The sequence below is a fragment of the Apus apus genome, chromosome Z (assembly GCF_020740795.1).
Source record: "Apus apus isolate bApuApu2 chromosome Z, bApuApu2.pri.cur, whole genome shotgun sequence".
NCBI lineage: Eukaryota > Metazoa > Chordata > Aves > Apodiformes > Apodidae > Apus > Apus apus.
The window spans coordinates 74,680,050-74,702,837 of record NC_067312.1 but is presented as its reverse complement, the minus strand read 5'-3'; the positions used below and the strand labels follow the sequence as shown (position 1 = coordinate 74,702,837).

The 22,788-nt window shown below is 38.8% G+C and overlaps 1 protein-coding gene across 1 annotated transcript in view; it reads right to left on the bottom strand.

Annotated features, from left to right (window-relative positions):
- The window catches only part of ADGRV1 (adhesion G protein-coupled receptor V1), a 278,553-nt gene that overhangs the window by 170,183 nt on the left and 85,582 nt on the right, over window positions 1-22,788 (bottom strand). The window contains exons 53-72 of the mRNA XM_051642551.1: window positions 21,930-22,076; window positions 17,907-18,162; window positions 16,138-16,340; window positions 15,293-15,466; window positions 14,746-14,928; window positions 13,824-14,003; window positions 13,027-13,191; window positions 11,607-11,724; window positions 9,093-9,216; window positions 7,789-7,927; window positions 7,465-7,650; window positions 6,878-7,110; window positions 6,241-6,389; window positions 5,940-6,141; window positions 5,131-5,350; window positions 3,768-4,007; window positions 2,839-2,988; window positions 1,520-1,993; window positions 619-762; window positions 61-232 (exon numbers count right to left, since the gene is read on the bottom strand). Coding sequence (XP_051498511.1) covers window positions 61-232; window positions 619-762; window positions 1,520-1,993; window positions 2,839-2,988; window positions 3,768-4,007; window positions 5,131-5,350; window positions 5,940-6,141; window positions 6,241-6,389; window positions 6,878-7,110; window positions 7,465-7,650; window positions 7,789-7,927; window positions 9,093-9,216; window positions 11,607-11,724; window positions 13,027-13,191; window positions 13,824-14,003; window positions 14,746-14,928; window positions 15,293-15,466; window positions 16,138-16,340; window positions 17,907-18,162; window positions 21,930-22,076 — 3,859 coding nt within the window. The remainder of the gene's footprint in view (window positions 1-60; window positions 233-618; window positions 763-1,519; window positions 1,994-2,838; window positions 2,989-3,767; window positions 4,008-5,130; window positions 5,351-5,939; window positions 6,142-6,240; window positions 6,390-6,877; window positions 7,111-7,464; window positions 7,651-7,788; window positions 7,928-9,092; window positions 9,217-11,606; window positions 11,725-13,026; window positions 13,192-13,823; window positions 14,004-14,745; window positions 14,929-15,292; window positions 15,467-16,137; window positions 16,341-17,906; window positions 18,163-21,929; window positions 22,077-22,788) is intronic.

Sequence of the window (22,788 nt, the reverse complement as noted above, 5' to 3'; positions counted from 1 at the left end):
AGGAAGTGTGAAAAGGTACAAATAATTAAAAGGCAGCTGTTTTCTCAGACAAGAACTTACCAAATGGAGGAGTAAGATTGCCTGGCTGCTCAAAGTCAGTGATTAGGTCTGGTGGGTATCCTGAAATCCAGCTAACTATTACAGAGCCATAAACTCCTTTTCTGGTTATGACAGCCTCACCTGTCCCTGCTACAATGTCTGTAAGTCGTAAAATCACAGATTCAAAGCCAACCTGTGGAATCATAACAGATTTTCTTATAGAAAATGGAACAAAAATGGGAAATTACATTTATGAACTTTAGTGTATTCTGTAAAATAGGCATTTTACAATAATTATGGGTGTATATATGTTTGTATGTATATATATATATACTTCCTTCTCAACTCTTTAGCAATACTTGTAAATACTTGTAAATTTGAGGTTTTAAAGAATTAGATCTCAGCGTAAAGGAACCAGTATGATTGACATCTCAGTACTGAAAGCACAGAATAGCATTCTGTGTCTGTTGTTTAAAATAAAACAACCTGCCCTGAATGCTCACAGGCAAGAACTATAGTACTATATATATACACCTTCCATCTGTGGTAGAAATGTTCCACTGTAGCCACTCTACTGACCTGTGAATTGGCAGCTTCCTCAGGAATAAGCAGAACAGCTGACTTTGCTTTTCCTAAAATTTTAGGCACATCCTTGGCACTTCCACTAACCAGGCTCACATTAGTCAGTTCCAGAGTAAAATTCAAGCCCAGTAAAAGAAACGCCTGTGAGAGAGAGAATTTAAATAAAAAGGTAGAAATTTAATCCCACTAAAAACATTATATCCACCAGTATAAAGAATTAGGTAGCAGAACAATTTGCATATTTTGCTCTGCTTACGTATAAAAAGTAGTATATTCAAGAAAAGTGTTTCCTTGATTATGTTTCTCAAAATACAGCTAAAACGTTAACATTGGCAATGTGATTTACTAGCAGTTTGCTGGAATGTGAATTTGTAGAGAAACCATTGCTGTCTTGTTAAATTGTATCTAACACAGTAAGCCTCAGTGTTACTTTAATTCTTAGGATTAAAATGATGTAAAATGGATGTAAAAGGATATAAGTGTAAATGTAAGACTGTAGTAATACTAACAAACAACTAGGGAACACAGAGAACTAAAGATAAACTCATCTGATGCTTCGTGACTCAGCACTAACAGATCACCACTTACCAGCCAAAAAATTTGAAATTTGAAAAATATTGGCATACATATAATAATGAAATGTTGAACTGACAGTAAATGACAGAAAGTAAAAATTGAGTATCTGAACACATGCATAGCAATGATTTTGCAATTATTATCTGAAAATATTATATTTAAACACATTTTTATTTCAAAAATAATACGATTCATAATACGATTATTGTCTTTTCTGGGGATACTATTGAGTGTGTTGTATCTTATTCCACCACATTTGTACTGTGATGAACACAAATGGAAACAATACATATTGTAAGAATTAAAAGGAATTAACACAGACCTGGCTGCTTATTGGCACTCTTTTAACTCCAAAGCTGGCACCATCTTTTACTGTGAGGTATCCCACCTCATTCTCGGGTGCAATTAGCACTTCTTCATGATGGGACAAGATATGGTATTCAATGATCACTTCTCCAAATGCCCCAGCATGCCGAGTTACATTAATCTGAATGTAACGATCCAGGTTTGTCTCCACTGACACCGACTGCTGATCAGAGTACAGGGCAAACATTCCATGGGGATCATCATTTGCAAAAACATTAATCTTTGAAATCCTTTTCTCCGGGTCTAAATCTGCTCCACCTTCTACTGAAATCAACTGCACCACATAGTTTTCATCCAGTTCTGGAACATCATCAGGTAAAAGGTAGATCATGATCTCAGCTGTACTTTGCTGGTCAGGAATGACAACAGAACCCTCTGTCCTAAGAAAGTCACCTGTGATGTCAGATTCACTATGTATTTCCCAGTACACCTGAAAGGAGTTAAAAAGAAAGTAAAATTACCTAGAGAATGAGATACTATTCAGTATTGATAGGATATGGAACAGATTGGTTTCAAGTAGGTAAAATAGAAATTGGTTTAGCTATGCATTAGGAAGAGGCACACAGACTGTCTATCTCAGAAAAGGAGGGTGTGCTGTTCCTCCAACAGTACTATGAATTTAAAGATTTCTTTTGTATATCTTCAGAAGATTTATTTTAAACTATATGGAATCTCTGAACAATTAAAAGAAATAAATATATTCTATTTTTACACCAAGACATCCTTGCTGTTTTTCTTCTTTCCAAGATTTCTCACATCCAAAAGGAGCAGAGAGTTCTCATTGAACACAACAGATTAATTTATTAGTTGATTAAAAAAAAAAAAAAAAAAAGGAAAATATTAAATCAATAATGGTTAAAATGGTGTAAAATGTAAAAATGCAAAAAACAATGTGAGTGATGGTTCAAAATACTGTTTCTTACCTTGAAGTATGCCTGAAAAAAACCTAAATTGTGATGATCTCAAAGAAAGCTCACTATGTCAGTATGCTCTGTTCTGTTCTCCCATCAAAAGCATAAGGGAAGAGGCATAAAGAGATGGAAGCACAGTGGAACTGTTTTTCTTTTTTATTCCTGACCAGAGGAAACTGAGTCTGAGTCTTCAAACCACAAGTACAAGGGGTAAGCCCTTGCGAAATTCAGTCTAAAAGGCAACGTTTCAAAAATGAATTTGAGAAACAAGCATGTGAAATGCACAGGGAAAAGTATTCCTCTATACATGGATACTGAGGATTATTTCAGACTATGCTGTTTATTAAGAACAGAGTGAAGATACCGTTATGTTTCCCAAAGTGCCTTGAACTCGTCGGACAAACAGTGTAATACTTCGTGGCCCTTCCACTGCTGAGGGTTCTGAATAGTTACTCTCAGTTAACGATTCAGGAGCAAATTGCACAATTCCATTGGGATCACCAAATTTCTGTATCTGTAAAAAAAGTAAATGAACAAATTAAAAAAATCAGAAATGTGGAGTAAGTTGTATTACTGTCCGTGTCCCTGAGGTTTTTCTTGCTAGATGCTGCAGGGCACATATCAGTCTTTTCCTCTTAAGAAGATTCAACAGCACATTAGTAGCTAGGACTGACACTGAGAGATGAAAAGAAACCAACCCATCAGACAGGACCATCAAGGTATTGAGACCAGCGTGATATCAAGACCATGTGTGCACATACACATATGAACACACAGATGCACACAGAGTAAGACTGTTTGTTACATGTAATCTGTGGGTAACTTGCTCTTGTGTGAGAAGATCCTACTGTGATACACGAATAAGTTTAAGTAGGACCTAAATGGGACAGGTGTCAACACACGATGCTGCCAATAAATACAGAAAGTTTTCAGGCATAGACTGACAAATGCATTGTATGTAAACAAATTCACACAGGGACAAGGATTCTGGTCACTGAGTTGAGCTTCATTCAGCTTTAAACAACTTCCCGATTCTAAATGGTCCAAACACATTTCAGATACTAAAGTAATTTTGAAAGGACTTGGAGAAGATATCCCAGAAGACAGAAGATACTGACAACACCGATTTTGTTTTCAGAAGTAAAGCTGCAAAGAGGGCACCTAAAGTAGTACAAGGAACAATAAATAAATAAATAAATGCAAACCATGCAATAATTATTAATTTTTAAAAGCTTTGCAGGATAAATACCATTGACAATGACCTCAGAAGAAAGAAAAGCAGTCCAGACTTACTATTAGTGCAATGCTGCTTGCCTTAGGATCTATTTCTGTTTCACCTTTTATGAGGTTCAGTCTAATAATGAAGACCTCCTGAACTTCAACTTCTTCATGAGGATAGATTTCTAGATCAATAGTTCTCAGACCTCCTTCTCCTTCTCCAAAATGGAATGATCCATTCACAGGGTCACCAATGTCACTATTCAAGGGAGACAAAACCTCTTCCGAATTGGGTCCCAAAATGTCCCAGTTAATCTGTGGAAGACACCAGTTTTAGATTTAGAATGGTGATGCATTATCATAGCTTCCCAGGGGGAGGAATCACAGAGTACCACAAGTGACACAAAACTTCTTGTGGCTGGTAACTAGCTATGATTAAATCTTTGCTGTTAATACAGAATACAAAATATTCATTATGAATTCTATGTCGAAAAATATATAATCCTTCGGGTAAAAAAAAAATAAAAATGAGATATTAAAAACACAAATTTTGAAGTGTCAGCCACAATACCATTTTATGAAATTCTAGACATTAGTTCTAGAAGAGATATTGATGTATCTTTAGCACACAGCAGGAAACACACAAGCCAGTTTCTAATTCTCTCCCTTTCCTTATTTGTTTTGCAAAATTCCCCAAACAGAAACTATTCCATGTGTCATCTGATGTCAAGAGAGAAAATGACAAATATTTTTGTAAGAGTGCAATTTATAAATAATAATGATTCATACTGATTAAAAGCTAGAATATGTACAAAATTTTCCCCAAACTGGATTACTTTTAAGTAGGCTATATTCAGACTTCAAAATTTTTGTTTTGGCCGTTTTACTTTTTTCTGGTTTTCTCAAATGACTTCTAGAAAAAGTCAAAAAAGACTCAGGCAGTTTTTGTATGGAGGGAGGAAGAGCTCATCATCTTTAATGACAATCTTCCAGTCCTTTGCCAATACTGTGAAAGGCCTACCTTGGTTCATATTTATACCTCACTTCGTCAGTGGTCTGTATAGACTAAAAAAAACCTCTAGAAAACTCAGAGTAAATAATTCACTGAAAAAAAAAAATAAAAATTACCAGCTTTAGGAAGTACTAAACTGAATTTAATTTAATTAATCTGAAGGTAGTACATGAAATTAGCCATATTTTTAATGGGATTAGGAGCTAGTTCAGAGCAAAGTACACCTGAAGGTAAGAAAACAAAGCAAGCAGGAGGAGAAAGAGAAGATTTAGAAGAGTAACATTTTCTATTACACTGCAACCTCACTCACTCCTAATGAAAAGACACAACTATTAGAAATCAGTCATAAAGAAGCTCTTGAAGGAAAACACCGTTTTTTTGACCTTGTCACAGGAAAGCATTCAGTCTTTGACAACCAGGACCTACCTCTGTCTCCCCTAGCAATCTTCCAGTCCTCTCCAGCACCAGGGACACTGCCATGGGTGTATCAGGGTTGGGAAGAACAATTCGACTCTGGTTGAGAAATCGGACGATGCCCTGGGGGGAGTCACTCTTGGCAATAGTGACCTGGCTCACTAGGTGGAGCCCAAGGACTGCTCCACCAGTGGCTCCTGTCAGCCGGATTTCAAACTGCTCTGCAAACTCACTGCACAGAGAAAGAAAAAGAGAATGTGAGGTATCAGAGACAAAAAAAAAAAAAAAACAAAAAAAAAACACCAAAACAAACAAACAAACAAAAAAAACAAAAAAAACAAACAAACAAACAAAAAAAAAACAACAAAAAAACCCCTATACTTAGTTATTCAATTACGAAACCAACTGGATCTATTTAAAGGCATACACAAGTCATCTCTGTAAGGACACAGCAGAAGACTCCTCCCACTTGTATAGAATAGTGATGACTGAAATAAAAACAATGTTCTGTTTTCCACTCATGTTCTTTATTTTTTTTTTAAATGAAAAAATATTCTATTAGTCACAGCACTAGTATTAGCACCCCAGATCTCTGACAACTTATTTTTAAAAAATGTATTTGTTTGCATAAAACTTAACAGGGAGTACAAAATTCTGCTAATAGCTTTTTTTTTTTTTTTTCCCCCTTTGTATTTAGGTGATTTTTCAGCACTGAAAAAAATTGGTTGTCAACTCCAATTCCACACACAGGTATAATGTACATGATAAAAAAGGACTTCTCAGAAGTAAATCAGACAATAAATATCTGAAAAACCAATTACCTTTCTTCATCATCTATAATAGAGATATAAATGAAAGTCTGGTTCTGGCCATGATCAAAAATGACAGAGTCATTATGGATGACATAGTCAACACCATCAGGAAGGGCAGAAATACTCCAAGAGAGAAAATCAGCCGTTACATAGCCATAAGTTCCACGCTTTCTGACAACAGGAATTGTGATTAATCCAGCATCCTCTTCCACTGCAAGGATAGAGGAGAAAAATGTTGTTTTATTTCAAAATCCATGCCATAGCCACAGACTTATCTTCTACACCACAGTAAATGTCTGTGTAAACTTACCTTCTATAAAGATATACTGTGGATCAAATTCTATGATGCCTTCTGCATTGTCACTTTTTGCTATAGTGACTCGTACCATGGAAACATTTCCTATTATTGGAGGTTGATCTATCTGTAGACCATTTTCTTTCACAGTAAAGTCAAATCCACTTGCAAGAACATTAAAAAAAAAGTTACATTAAAAATTCTTGTGAAAGTATTAAGATGCACGGATGGCAATTTGTCAATTGCCACAAATAATGTTGTTTTCTGACAGTTATCACTGATGACCTCCTCTTGGTTACAGTTTCTCAAACTATATATATGCAAAAAGAGTAGTCTATTTACAGAAATGTGTATCTTTTGTTTCTTCTTTCTCATTTTATCTTCTTACTTGAATTTGATGCAACTTGACAACTTGTCTATAACGTATTGACTTATAGCTTTAATAAATTGTAATGAACAAAATCTTTATACTCATGTTAAAAAAATGGTATTTCCCTGCATCAAATTTCTATTGTGATTCCTATTACAGCTGTCTTATGAAATTTTACAGGAAAACAGCTGAAATACAGTAGTGACTTTATGTCAGTAGTCATACTCCAAACATAGTTTGCTCTTCTACTTGTGAATAATCAACTGGTAATTTTCTTTTTACCTTCCTTGGAGTTCCACTTCGGTAATCACCACTGAAAAGTCTTCAGGACCTTCAGGAAAGTCATCATCGTGAATTTCAATCAAAATAATTTTACTCTCCTCATGTGGTTCAAACAGCAAGTCATTTACTGTGGGAGTGAAATCAATACCCTCCTCTGCAGTCCCATTTATTATCTGAAAGCAAAGACGCACTTTGCCATAGGATCCCCAGGAGCGCACAACAGTGATGTTAACCTGAGGCAAAGAGGATATTTTCTTTAAAAAATGGCATTTTTTTTTTTCTCCTACAGTTGTCTTTAGGAGACTATTGTAAAGATATCTTCTCAATTATTCTGTCAAGTAACAACTATTTGCTTTACTAAGCACCAAATGTGTGTAACTTAAGAGACAGCCTTCTTTCTCAGGGTATTAATAAAGTCCAGAAGCCTCAGACAGCCATTCTGGAGGCTGTGTTAAGGAAAATGTAGTATAAAGATTTGATTTATATTCTATTTATTTATTTATTTTTAATTTTCCTCAAGTTAATAATATATCTAGCAACAGTATTGATATCAATATTCCATATAAGAAGGAATTTTAATCTTGTACCCATTTTTCTTCTTCTGTTGCCAACAACAGTTCCCGTGAAAATGAAAACTCTCCATAAGGAAAATCACTGGCGGCCATGGTAATATTTGCTGTGCTGCTAGATTCATTTATGAGTGCTCCATCGCTGATTCCTGTTAGCTGAAACAAGTAGTAATGCTTCTCCTCAGGATGGTTGTCATCTACAGCCTGGGGAGAAGAATCAATGAAAGCTAAAAGGATTTAAACCATTTCCAGGGAGAGAGGTGTCACTAATTTCTAACCAAGAGGCTACCTAAATAAAAGGAAGTGCTTGAAGTAGCTCCTGGTATAAAACCTTTCATATACCTGTATCAAAACAACTGCTGCAGACTGCTTGTCTCGCATTGTCAGGGTCCCTGATGTCTCAATGAATTCTGTGTGATGGGGAGGTGTTATATTCCAATGTACTTTGATCTCTCCAAAAATCCCTGGGCCACGTATCAGGCTGCAGACAAGAACATAAACACAGGTTTTATTTCCTACTTTTAATATTTTGTTTCCAATCCAGAGACAGACAGTGTATTATATTACTGTGCATGAAAGAAATGTCCTCAGCACTATGAAGACTGAGTTTTAATGCATTAAGTCATTATTAAGAGCTTCACAATTTATTCTTAAGAGCAATAATATTTCTGCAGTTCTGTTTTATTTCCCTGCATTGGGTGACATCTTGAGCTGTACTTTAACTGAGAGGTCTTTAAAGTTGCTCTGTACCTACAGCCCAAAGGTAGAGCTGCCTTCACTTTATTCTGCTTTTCCAGAGACAGATATGCAGAAATGGAAATGGGACATAAGAGTAATTTTGTTTTGGAGAGAAAATCTAATTTTAAGGCAGAAGGATACTAGAGTACTACTACAAGGTCAGTTGAGAAATGTTCTGTCTGCTGCCAGTCTAAATACTTAGAGCCTAATTGTACTCATGACATTAGCCTTGGTGAGTTAAGTCATGGCAAAAATCCGTCTATACCTAACATGATCTACTACATGACCTATAACTACTTCTGCACAAAGCATCACTGTATCTTTTGGGTTTCTCAGGGCAGCATGAGAAGCTGTCCTGTTGCTTATATTTTCTGTTTCATCATGGGAAGGTGTCGTCATCCTTTTTTCCAGTACTCCCCAAAGGGTATGGTAACATCTGCATTTCTTCATCTCATTTTTAGTTGACTGAATGCAGTGAAATAATTGCATCTTGTTTCAACTAAAAATCCAGTTGTCACTTTAGTTATGCTAGACATCATAGCAAGGTAGTGAAATACAGTTCAGACACCAATCCTGAACTGAATCCTGAAAAGCACAAAGTGTCTTCAAATGTCATTGATTCTCTTCTCCCTTCTTTTTTAATTAGAATCTTCTTCCCTTTAATGCATGGAAGTTGTAGTTTGAAGACTGAAAGGAATATTTGGAGCTCCCCAGTAATACTGAAGAAACACATACATAGTATATTCTGCCCTTCTTTTAAAAAAAAAGCATCTAATTTTAAAAATATTTCTTATTTTAGAAGTGATAATGAAATCCAGAATTGAAGAAATTCTTGCCAAATATGGAGCCTGACAACTTTTGAAACTGAGCTGTTGTCCTTCTTATGGAAAAATGAGTGAGGTACCCACCTAATAAGAGCAGTTCCATTATACTTCCCTGAAGGTTCTCCAATCAGAACATGCTTGGATGAATGGGCTATCTCAACAACCCCAGAAGCTCCTTCATCTCCCACAATAATGATGGTTGCAACACCTATGAAGAGAAAAAGCTTCTTATGGTAAAGAAAAACTAACTAATGAGATAACTTCTGTAAATTTTGTGACATGAGTGGTTAAGCACCAGCTTCCCAGAGAGACCTTGGAATCCCCAGCCTTGGAAATACTCAGAATTTTAGTGCACAAGGCATTCAGTAACCTGATCTAATTGTGAAGTCTCTTGTTCCTTGACCAGGATTTTCAACTAGGTGACCTCTCTGTACCCTTCTCTTACAAATGAAAACAATCTATGGTTCCTAGATGTCTGAACCTGGTTTTGCTTTTTGATTCTTTTTGTTTAAGAATTCTTTACAGAATCACAGAAGATCAGGGGTTGGAAGTGACCTCTGAAGATCACAGAGTCCAACCCACTGCCAGAGCAGGACCAAAAAACCACACACAACTAGGGCAGATCACTCAGAAAGGCATCCAGACAGGTCTTGAAAGTCTCTAGAGAAGGAGACTCCACAACCTCTCTGGGCAGCCTGTCCCAGGGCTCTGTCACCCTCACAGGAAAGTGGTTCTTCCTCATGTTAAGGTGGAACTTCCTATGTTCAAATTCGAGTCCATTGCCCCTCGTCCAATCACAGCACACAAGTGAAAAGAGGTTGTCCCTGCCTTCCTGATGTCCTGCCCTCATGTATTTATAGACATTAATTAGATCCCCCATCAGTCTTCTCCCCTGTAGACTGAAAAGCCCAGGTCTCTCAGCCTTTCCTCATCAGGCAGATGTTCCAGTCCCTTAATCATACTCGTAGCCTTCCCTGGACCCTCTCAAGTAGATCCCTGTCCCTGTTGAAGTGGAGAGCCCAGAACCAGACACAACACTCCAAGTGAGGTCTCACCAGGGCTGAGTAAAGGGGGAGGGAACCTCCCTCAGTCTGCTGGACACACTCCTCCTAATGCACCCCAAGATACCATTGGCCTTTTTGACCACAAGGGCACATTGTTGTCCCATGGATAACTTGTTGTCTACCAGGACTCCAAGGTCCTTCTCCACGGAACTGCTCTCTAGCAGGTCACCTTCTGGCCTGTACTGGTGCATTTTGTTGTTCCTTCCCAGGTGCAGGACTCCACTTTTGCTCTTGTTGAATCTCATTAGGTTCCTCTTTGCCCAGCTCTCCAGCCTGTCCAAATCTTGCTGAATGGCTGCACAGCCTTCAGGTGGATCAGCCAATCCTCCCAGCTTTGCATCATCAGCAAACTTGCTGAGAAGATACTCTGTCCTGTCATCAAGGTCATTGATAAAGATGTTGAACAGGACTGGACCCAGCACTGATCCCTGGGGGACTCCACTAGCTACAGGTCTCCAGCAGGACTGCACCATTGACCACCACTCTTTGGGCTCTATTGCATAGCCAGTTCTTAATCCTTCTCACTATCCATTTTTTCATCCCGCATATTCTGAGCTTGCTCACAAGGATACTATGGGAGACTGTGTCAAAAGCCTTGCTAAGGTCAAGGTAGACACATCCACTGGTCTCCCTGCATCTATCCTTAAATTCAGTCACAACATCATAGAAGGCTATCAGATTAGTCAAGCATGATTTCCCATTGGTAAATCCATGCTGGCTACTCCTGATAACCTTCTTTTCCATGTGCTTAGAGATGACCTCCAAAATGAGCCACTCCATCATCTTTCCAGGAATGGAGGTGAGGCTGACTGGTCTATAATTTCCTAGATCTTCCTTCTTGCCCTTTTTGAAGACTGGAATGACACTTGCCTTCCTCCAGTCCTCAGGCACTTCTCCTGTTTGCCATGATATTTCAAAAATTATGGAGAGTGGTAGGGCAATAACATCAGCCAGCTCTCTCAACACTCTTGGGTGCATCTCATTGGGGCCCATGGACTTGTGCACATTCAATTTACATAACTGATCTCTGTCCCACTCTTCACTGACTAGTGGAAAATCTTCCCTCCTCCAGGCTTCCTCTCCTATATCCAGGCTCTTGAAGCTTATAAGGGCTGGTCTTAGTAAAGACTGAAGCAAAGAAGGCATTAAGTAACTCTGCCTTCTCTGCATCCTCTGTTACCAGTGCTCCCACCTGATTCAGCAGGGGGCCCGCATTTTCCCTATTCTTCCTTTTACTGCTGATATATTTAAATAAGCTCTTTTTGTTCTCCTTTACTTTAGAGACAATGTTAGCTATCTGAAAAAAAAAAAAAAGTACAGACCAAGAACTAATGCAAAATTAAAAACTATGCTCTATAATTCTCCTTGATTTCTGCAGACAAAGAAATGACTTAGGGAAAATGACAGTCAGAACTGCTACCAACTAGCTGCACACAAAATATATGGAGACTGCAGGATAAAATAATGTGAACAGACTCACTAGAATTCTTATATGAAATGCCTCAAAACAGAATTAAATCAATTAACTTTTTACCATTTACAGGGGATATCTCAGCATCACCAGTAGAGACTAGCTGAATGGTAAAGCTTTCATTCCCCTCCAGTAGACCATCCTGTATAGCATGTAAAACAATCATCTTCTGGGATTCAGTCTGCATCATGTAAAGACCAGAAGATATATATACACACATTAGGTGAAACTAAATAAAAGATATATAATAAATATATTTATATATTTAAGCACATATTAACCATGCATATACTTGATAAAATATGTAATCTTTTTAAGTATGAGAAACATTTCTGATTCAGTTTAAATATATTCTCACAGATTAATGAACAGTTAAAAAATGCCTCTCAGACATCGTATGCCACCCCAAAAATACCCTGGCTATTTTAAACTGAAGATCAATTGAAATTACTTTTAAATTCATATAGAAGCTTTCAACTTAGAGGAAACCTTCTATGCAAAATATTTTCCATCAGAAAGTGCATATGCAATGGGATACTTATATTCTAAAGATTAATTTTGTTAAGATTAGATATATTACGTCATAGCAAATTCCTGTCCAATCCACATTTTTCTCAGTGGGCAGTATCTTAAAATAAGACTATAGGAAAAAAAGGAGGTACACATTGTATAACTTCAGTACACCTACACACATACTAGTATTCTTCCATGCATGCATGTGTAAGAAGGAAGAAAAAACAGTATCTAGGACTGCCAATAGAGAAATTGTAGCAAAATTGTATCAAAACTTTGCCAAATACCGGTGGTCTTACAAAAAAAGCTCTTTTCCACATGATTAAAAGTAAAAGAAACAACCAGTATGCCTATTATTTAATGCAAAATAGCAGTGTACAGGCAGAATAGATTACAACACTTTTCTTCATTAAATACTTTAGGTAGATAGTAAAAGACCATTATTAAGATAACAGCAATAACTTGACAGCATCCAATACTTAGGCTCCTACTTCAGAGACTTAACTTGCCATGAAACATAAATCAAATAATTATCCCGTTTGAAAGGCACTAGTATGTCTTACTATCTATTTTTTTAAATCTGCAAATTTTTCAAATTTATTTATCCTCATCCTTTCAATATTAATTTTCTCTTTCTGTTGTCATACTGAAATGGAATAATGTGCCTGTAGTAATTCTTCACATTCAGGATATTTTTGTTCCGCTTTTTTAATTGGAAAAAAAAAAAAAAAAAAAAAAAGAGCCTATCTTCCTGATAATTACATTATGCTGCCTTAAAAAAGAAGCATGTCAGCTTTCCTTCTCTGAAAAAACTGCTATTCCCATCAGTTCAAACTGCTCTTTTCCTTGTGTTTTAATACTTAGTAACCCCCCACTTCTACAAACACACAACAACCATGCAAACACACGTAAGAAGACAAAAGTATTTATACCTCTAATAGTAAATAATTTATTGCAGTATCAGAAATACCTCATTGAAGTGCAGGGTACCGTTCAGAGGGGTCAGATCATATCTGGCTGCTTCCTCAACAATCCATAACACTTCAACTGCTCCTTGTCCTCCTGGACTCCGACTCACAGTGAGCAACACAACTGCAGCAGAGTCACCAGGAGTCTGAGGTTCCTTCACAGTTACCTGGTGAAGGAAGAGAAGAAGGAAGTAGGAAAGGCTGCAGCAAGAGGCATTGATGTTGGCAGGAGATTAAAAAAAAACCAAACACCACAAAAATATTATCAGTGACAATGCAAAACAAGGACAAGAGTGAAAAACAACAGGAAGGGAATGTGTTGAATTCTGCTAAGCAAAGATTAGTCACTCATGTTATTTCTGTATGCCCTGTGATTCAAAACAATTACAATGAATCACAAGCAGGCACAGCACCAGAAAAATGGAGAGCAGAGAACCGTTCAGTGACAAGAACTAAGATGAGGTACATTTTGCAATTTCTTTTCCAACTTTACTTTCAGTAATACAGATTATTACAAACTCATGTTAATATTAACCAGATCAACAAAAATCCTGCCTGGGATGTCCTGAATTGCTAGTATTCTGAATTAAACTGATTCAGTCATGCAGAAATCTACATCTGTGGAGCAGCATTTTGCTAGTTATTATCATCCTACACAGCTAAATAAAGGCAATGCTTTTTAATGAAGGAATCATGTCTTCTACTGCAACGAGGGCTTACTAAAAATCAGCTATGTGTTAGTGACACAAACTCACTATCCAGCTCTAGCAGAAAAGAGTGCAATCCAAAGTAAACTCACTTTCTTTTCTTCAAACCCAAATACTCCAACAGGAGAATCATTTGGTGGAATAGTGACAGTTACCAGGGTGTCATCCCCAAGTCTTGCACCACCAGTTACCCTCACCAGGGCAATCTGGAATATCTCGAGGAATTCAACTTCACTGTCATCTGTGATTGTGATTTCTATTTCTCCTGTTGCCTGCAGAAATTGTTAATAAATAAATAAATAAGGAAAAAGAGAGCAGCAAGTTTCATTAATAACATTGTCTTTTTTTTTTTAATCTAAAATTTAAAATATTGATTTTTTTTTTTTTTACAATAGTAGATAAACACTTATTGTTCAGTTGTGTTTATTTCTTTCTGTATTTGTATGTTTATAACAAGACAACAAAATGTTAAGAATGGTTTTTCACTTAATGTAAATCTTCCATGTTAAAATCAGCAGACTGCTCTGATTTGGTACTCATCAGAATATACAGACAGACAACATTTCATCAGCCAGAATTCTGCTCACAAAGTACACCATTCTATTCGCCAAAGATCAGTTCTGTTCACTTGAAATCAAACCTCCTTGTGTGTTATCAGGGGCAGCATGAAATTTAAAACTATATGTAGAATAAATCTAAGAAAAAATATAGGCTTATCCTAAGAATTTATAGAGAAGACAGTTTATTTTACAAATTTTCAGTGTAACAGGCCTTATTATTAGAAGTTATGTCTTCACTAGGAGAGGTACTAAGGGTATACAACCCTATCTAGTCAGTCCTTGTGGATATTCTGTTTTTCCAAGTTAAAGGCCTGAATGAAGGAGCATCAATCACATACATAAGGCCATAAACAAAATGTTTTCCAATGCAAAGATGCAAATTCTGCTGGAAGAAAACAGAAGAAACTCTTAAACTGGTAATCCAGAGACAGTTAAATTTTCAGCAAGCACACACCTGCCCTTCTGCAAATGTGAGGTTTCCAAATGATGGTGTGAAGTCTTCCAAGCTAGCAGTTGAAGGAATGGCTTCCCAATACAGAGTTGCTGACCCAAACCTCCCAGCTTGTCGAACAACTGGAAGTTTCAGTATATTCTGTGGTGGTGGTAGCTCATAACCAGAAACAGCTCCAGTTATATCCTGTAAATTCAACAACAAACTGCTGAGTGTCATGGGAACTTACTTTATTTTTAATTTCTTTTTTGCATATTGTCTTGCAGGTAGGAATAAAAGAAGAAATACATGATCACTTGTAAATTGCTCTGAATGAAGCATTAACCTTGCAAAACTCTTGATTAGATGACCTCCTAAACTCCCTTTCAGAATATTCTATGACACCAGTTTTAGCACTTCCAGCTCTCTAATAAATCTATTAACTGTGAAGAACTTTCTAAGAAGTAATTGTTTATCTGGCCTATGTATGCAGAACAATTTGGTGTCTTAAAACCTATGAAAAGTTCTCTGAAAACCATGACTCTCCTATTTTTCATTCAGACTTACTTACCTTTGTAACATTGAAACTAAATATTCCTCTGGCATCATCATTTTCCTCAATTGTTATTTCAGCTATTTCTGACCCAAGTCTCTTCACAATTGGGTGACCTCCAGTGGAAGAATCAACCAGTTTCACATCAGTAATATTGATAATAAATCCTTCTTGTAATTCTGGAGTATTGTCCTGAAAAAAAAAAATAATAATGTCACAATTTTAATAAACCACTGTAAGTTATAATACATCCAGAAAGCTGACTACTTGTAGATTGCTTACTGTTCAAAAATTTCCATCACTTGGGACCATATGACCAAAATCTTGCTTCACCCCATATGAAAAGAGAAAGAGAGAACCTTTCCTGAGTTTTAGAAACTGAAGTTAGCAGTCAGATTCCATATCTGTAGGAATGGTGGGAACTACTGCTGCCTGCCACTTGCTTCTCTTATCTGTAAGAAAGGTGGCTGGATTATACAAACCAAGCCAAAAATGGAAAAGCAACAACTCCATTCTGAATAGATTTCAATAATGTATGTATTTGGTGAAAAAAAACCCGACACATTTTGTGAACTACAGAAAAATGTATTAAGAGGTATATAAAAGAAAACAAGTACTTTAAAAGTAAAATATTTGTTTTTCTTTTGTCATCATTAGGTGTTAATTTTAGGATTAAAACAAAACAAAGACTGTAGTTCATTCCCAGTGAGGAGCACTCGAGCTCTTTTGAAAGAGATGGCTGCAGTTCTTAATAATATACAACCATCTGACGAGGCAAAAACACCACCTGAGCCATTTCTAGAATGCCAAGTCACCTTTCCTGAAAAGACATTATTAGCTAAAGATGCTGTTAGACTACTCACTGGCAAAACAGTGACTGTGACAGAAGTTACTGTTGCACCCTCTGCCATAACGATTGTCTTCTTTTCCAGTATATAATCCTCATTCTCTGTTGCTTGGTTGGAGAGGGGGAGTTCAAAGTTAGGTGCAGTGCTCAGGTGAATTGCAATGCCTCCAGCAAACCCCTGCTCTCGAACAATTTGTAAACTAAAAGTAGTTGCATTCACTTGCCCTATAAGAAAGAGGGGGGGAAAAATCAAGGTCTGATTGCTTTAACCCTTGTCCTGCTTGATTTTCAGCTCATGTATTTGTACCAGAGCTGCTTACTAGTATTGACTTCAACTCTGCTTAGCCACACAGCAATACCTGGATAATTCAGTAACTCAGGGAAATGAGCACACACAAGTGGTGTGAACACACACAACATACAGCATGTACAGCTGGAAAGCATTTTAAAACTTCCTAGAGGTAGAATAAAAAATGGGGTATTTACAGTTTTAAATGCTTACGACACAAACTGTTAGTTCAACACTGACATTTTAATTCAGTTTTCCTTCAAAACTCCCTACTTTGCCTGGCCTTTACATGCCAAGGACATCACTACTGATTCTAACACAGAATGCAGCATCAGTGGCAGTCACTCTGGCTGTAAATTTTACATTTCCTTAACTCTAGTGTTGAAGAAAATGAGACACTTTTATCAGTCAGGCTTGGAACCCTTTTTGGGAAAGCAGATTTGCATTTTTTCCCCAATAAAACACCAAACACACTACTTCGCTAAAAGTGCTGGGTTTATGACTGGAGAAATAGAAAGAGATAAAAATCAATGGGCTTTGGACTTCAGACTAGTTTCTGTTACTTGTATTAACTAGATACTGCCTCATAACACCTGTATGTAATTAATTAATGATAAAACATTTAAATACTGGATAAAAAGCTGCAACAAATGAAATCAAGGAACATACCTTGAATTCTAACTTTAAAGTATAAATGCTGATAATGTGTGTATGTAAGGAACCAACAGAATCCCTTCAAAGAACCTTCAGGTGCTAAAAAAGGGGAAACTGATTCACTGTAACACAGAACTGGCAAAGAGGTTTTATCTGCAGCAATAATCTGATGGAAAATGTATTTTTCATAAATGTCATTTCTTTATATGGACAGAACATTACACTGCCAGGAAACTTCAGCTGGGGTTTTGAATAGCCCACCAGGCAGCTGCTGGAAAAGCACCAACCAGTTGGGCAGTCCTCCTCTGCCCAACTTCACAATTTCACTTGGTGCCTGGAAGAAAAACTGACAGAACCCAATCAAACATGCACTGGCAGGTAAAAAAACCCTAGTTCAGTTCTCCTGAAATGCAATTCTCTCTTGCTCTGTTTCCTTCCTTCCCCTATCTCACAGAATAAAACACTTCCCTTTTTGACCCAATTCTACATAAAGTATTTTAAGTAACACATTAACAATAAACGGGCAAGGTTGGCTTTTTATGTAAAGAGAATGATTTTGTGTACTACTGATTTGCAACAGAGCACACCAAGATTTTAATAATTTACCCCCTAAAAAAAAAAGACTAGATAATGTTGATATGTGCAATGTGAAATACAGCCTGAAAGGTATGTAATGAAATAGCATAGTTACATATTTTAGATACTTCTGCTATAAATTTTTAATAGAGAAATGCTAATATGCATGCATATTAAAATACGATATGTATTATGTATATTTTGTGTCTACATAACCAGTGTTTTAGCTTCAACAATGCTTGCTAAGAATCAAGAAACAGACTTACCTTCTGGCTCTGTGACTTTAACAAAGAGAGACTCAGTGTGCCACCCAATGACACCGTGTGGAGAGTCACTAGGCAAAATGGTAAGAACAGCTCTTGCCCTTTTGGGATCGATGACAGCTCCTTTTGTGGGGTCCTGAACACCCACAGTGGTCACATGGGTGAGTGTGATTTCCACAGTCTCTGCCAGCTCTGCAACACTGTCAGCAAGAATTGTCAGGGTGATGGTGGACAGGGCCTGACCTTCTGAAAATGTAACCTAATGTTTTAGAGGGAGAGGGGAAAAAAAGAGTCAAACTTCTTCTCAGTCCTCTCATACAAACTGTTTTATGTTGTACAACTCTAGCAATTGAAAAATAAATACATGCACAGACACACACATATATATCTCAACAATCATAGAATTGTGACAAGTTTTCCTCTTGTTTTCAATTGGAACTTTCCCAGGAGTAAGTTGTGCCCACTACCCCTTGTCTTTTCTATGTGACTCTGTTCTGGTTTGGTTTGGTGGGTTTTTTGGTAGCAGGGGAAGGGCCCCAGGAGTGGCTCCGGTAAGAAGCTGAGAAGCTGCTCCAAACCAGCCAAGGAGCCATTAGAGGGACAATAGATGTGTCTCAGCAATTCACATACGAAAGAAGTGAGATAACACCTAAGCAGAGAGGCACTTGGGGCAGAAGAGCTGGGCAGGAAGATGGGAGTGCTGGTGGTTGGTAAGGAAGAAAGAGAAGAAGGTGGCCAAGCAGAAGTTTTCCCTACAACCCATGGCGAGATGGCAGCTGTTCCCATGCACTTCTGGAGGAAAGAGGTGGAACATTCCCTGACGGCACAAGGAGGGGTGAACTTGGCCACTGGACTTGGATTTTGTGGCCAGAGGATTTGCTGCCTGTGGACTATGATTATGCAGCTGTGGAAGACCCCGGAGCCAGGGGACTTTGTTCCCTGAGCAGCCCGTGCCTCTGTGGGAAGCCCAGGCTGGAGCAGCTCTGAGCCTGGTGGGAAGGACTCATGAAGGAGAGGTTGGTGGAGGACTCTCTCCTATGGGAGGGGCCCCATGGGGAAGCAGGGAAGGATTGTAAGGAATCCTTCTTCCAGAGGAGGAAGGAGCAGCAGGACCCACCAGCCTGTGAACTGACTCTAAACCCCATCCCCGTCCCCCTGTGCCGCTGGGGGGAAGGAGGGAGAGAAACCGGGAACAAAGGGATTTGGGCCCAGGAAGAAGGGAGGGGTGGGGTAACATATGCAAGCCCTGCTCTGGGTGTGTCTGTGTCCTGTGGGTCTTTGATTAGTGTGAAATTAAGTTATTTTTTCCCCAAGTGGAGTCTGTTTTGCCCGGGATCTTAAATTGGTGAAGAACCCTCCTTGTCCTTTGCCTCAAGCCATAAGCTTTGTCCCCTCATCCCAGAGTGTGTGTGTGGGGAGTTTGGTGAGCGGCCATGGGGCTGTTCCTTTGTTGTCGTGTTGGACCCAAACCACCACAGACTCCGTATCAAAAGAGAGTCTCAATCTTCTTTGCAGCCACAGTTGGAACACGGTGATGAGGTTTTCTCTGAGCCTTCTTTTCTCTAGGCTGAACAAACCCAGTTCTCCCAGCCTTTCCCCACACAACAGGCTGCCCAGTCCTTTGATATCTTCATGGGCCTTCCCTGGACCCTCTCCGGCCTGTCCACATAATTTTATACAGTGGGGACCAGAACAGGGTGTTCCAGGTGTGGCCTGACAGGTACTGAGCAGAGTGGCGTAAGGAGTTCCTTCTCTCTGCTGGTGATGCCCTTGTTGATGCAACCCAGCATCCTGTTGGATTTCTTTGCTGCTGCTGCAGCACACTGCTCATTCATCTTGAGCTTCTTGTCCACCAGGACCTCCAGGTCCCTTTCCACAGAGCTGCTCCCCAGCATGGTAGATCCCAGCTTGTGCTGCACTCCTGGGTTATGTTTTCCCAAATGTAAGACGTTACATTTGACCACGTTGAACTTCATAAGGTTCTTGCTAGCCCAGCCTTACAGCCTATCCAGGTCTTTCTGGAGGGTGGCTCTCCCTTCTGGAGTGTCCAATTGCCCTCTCAACTTGATGTCATCTGCAGGCTTCATTAGGATGCACTTGATTCCAACATCCAGATCACTTATGAACATACTGGAACATGGGCCAACAATGCACATTGGCAGCCCAGAAAACCAACTGTGTCCTGGGCTGCATCAAAAGAAGCATGGTCAGCAGCTCAAGGGAGGTGGTTCCCCTCCTCTGTTCCACTCTCATGAGATCCCACCCGGACTCCTGTGTCCATTTCTGGAGCCCCCAACAAAAGAAGGACATGGAGCTCATGGAGAACATCCAGAGAAGAGCCACAAAGATGATCTGAGGGCTGGAGCACCTTCATAACACTCTGCTAGGAAGACAGGCTGAGAGAGTTGGGGCTGTTCAGCCTGGAGAAGAGAAGGCTCTGAAGGGACCTCATAGTGGCCTTCCAGTACCTTAAGGGGCTACAGGAAAGCTGGGGGCTTGTAGCAATCGGACAAGGTGTTATGGTTTTAAACTGGAAGAGGGGAGATTTACATTAGACATTAGGAAGAAATTCTTCACTGTGAGGGTGGTGACACACTGGAACAGGTTGCCCAGAGAAGCTGTGGAAGGCTCACTCCTGGAAGTGTTCAAGGAGAGATGGACTAGGACTTTAAGCAACATGGTATAGTGGAAGGTGTCCGTGACAATGCAGGGCTGGTTGGAACTAACTGATCTTAAGGTCCCTTCCAATCCAGTTCTATCACTCTATGACTGTATTACACAGTGTTGGGCCCAACATTGATCCCTGAGGGTCCTCACTCATCTCAGGTTGCCAGGTGGAAAAAACACTATTTACCACGACCTTCTGGCTGCGGCCTGTCAACAGTAAACATCACATGGACCACTTGTCTAGACATCAACACATCAGTTTCTCTAGGAGGAGGCTGTGGGGAACCATACTGAAAGCTGGAGAAATCCAGCTATGACGTCCACTACTTGCCCCCATCAACTAAGAGATGTCCAGTCAAGAGTTTTGTTGATTTTTGTTCAGATAAAATTATTGAGAAATGCTGTGTCTATTTATATACTTTTTATTTTTAAATTCAAAGGGCTGATTAGGTCTCTCTTGACAAGAAGCTGTAGCTAAGGCTACACCTGAGGTGAAGGATACACAACAATTTCCGGTAAACAACATTAAACCTTCCCTTTACCTTTCTGTCTCTTCCTACACGAAGATGTACTCAGAGAAATTAAGTAGCATCCATCTGGAATGGTCATGGAGTACTTCAGTAACTGCAGTATGATTGTTTTGCCCTCCTTTACTTCTCACCTTTTTATTTGTGTCTAAATTGTTTGTCATATTCGAGACATTTCCACGTGTCAAATTTACTTTTGGCCCTTTCTCCCCTCAACTGCCACTCGTGCTACAGCTCTACAACCTCAAAGCATGAAGAGCTCTGTGTCTTCTATAGATGGCCACCAGGTGGAGGCCCTTGCCTTAAAGAATCTGTCATCTGTCGCTCCCAAGGCATACCAAGAGCTCTGGGCAGCAGGAAACACGATTTTAACACGGTTGGAAATCCAAACAAACTCGGAAACAGAAAAAAAAAAAAAACCACCTGGGATTTGTGGTATTCTCCTGGGCCACTGAAGGCCTCAGTTGTATCGACAAGGTCAGGGCAAAAACCAAACCCTCTCAGATTCCCACCTATGCAAATGATTTGACACAGTAGCTGGACCTCACAGCAGGAAGAAAGGAAGATGGGAACAGGATACTACAGATACAGGTTTCTACTGCCTGAACAACATTGCAGTGTCTGGTTCTAGAAGAGCAAGAATGATACTGTGGAATTATGCACCAGGCAGAGGTGCAAACTCCTAAATCACAAGAAAGGGCCAGGAAGCAGCACTTAGCAAACAAAATGGGGCAATCTAGCATGCACTACCCCTCTTCCTCAGTACATCTGCACATTTTATCTGAGACAATAGAGCCAGTGCTTCCCTAATATCAGTGATGTTTTTACGTACCATTCCTGAAGCTGGAAAGACATCACTTATGCTCCCATTAGCGATCCACTCCACGGTGACTCGTCCGTATGTTCCTATTAGACGTTCAATATTCAAGGTGATTAAGCTGTCCTGTTCCATTTCTTCAACTTGCTTAAATAAAGAGCTCTGGAAAACATAAAGTAGCAGAACCACAACATGATTTTCTTACCAATATAAGTTTATTTTGGGATCTCAGTATTCAACAGGGACCAGTGACATTGATGACCGATACATTAATCAACTATTTAGTAGCTAAATATATGCTCATTGATTAAATTTATAAGTCTTAATTTTTAGAGGTAATCAATGCTCCCACGTTTCATTGATGTAAGAATTTAAAATATCGGGCCTCTTTATCCCAAGGAAAAAAAAAACCAATGTTTTATGTTTGGATTTGTAGTTGTGTGTTTGGGGTTTTTTCAGTTCAGTATTTTATGTCCAAATCCTATGAAGCAGGTGACAAACGAGCGGACCTTCAAGAAAGACATACTTTTACTGCTGTAACTTGACTGTTATTCACCCTCCCCACACAACTCCAGATGAATGTTTCATTTCAGTAATGACTCTTCTGTGTTTTGTACCATCAGTATGCATTTACCACATCCCTGTCTAGGTAGAAGCATTTGATTATTTAAGAATTAAACACTCCAAATAATACCTTCAGTCTGATTTTTTTTTTTTCCCCCAAAGAAATTTTGTTCTTGCAAACTGATATAACCCAATTAGTATCTTTTTCAGGGAAAAAGGATCTTCAGATTTGTTTACTTGATGCCCTTGATTAATCAACCAGCAGCATCTCTATGATGATATCATACGTGCCATGTGAAAACTGAATTTT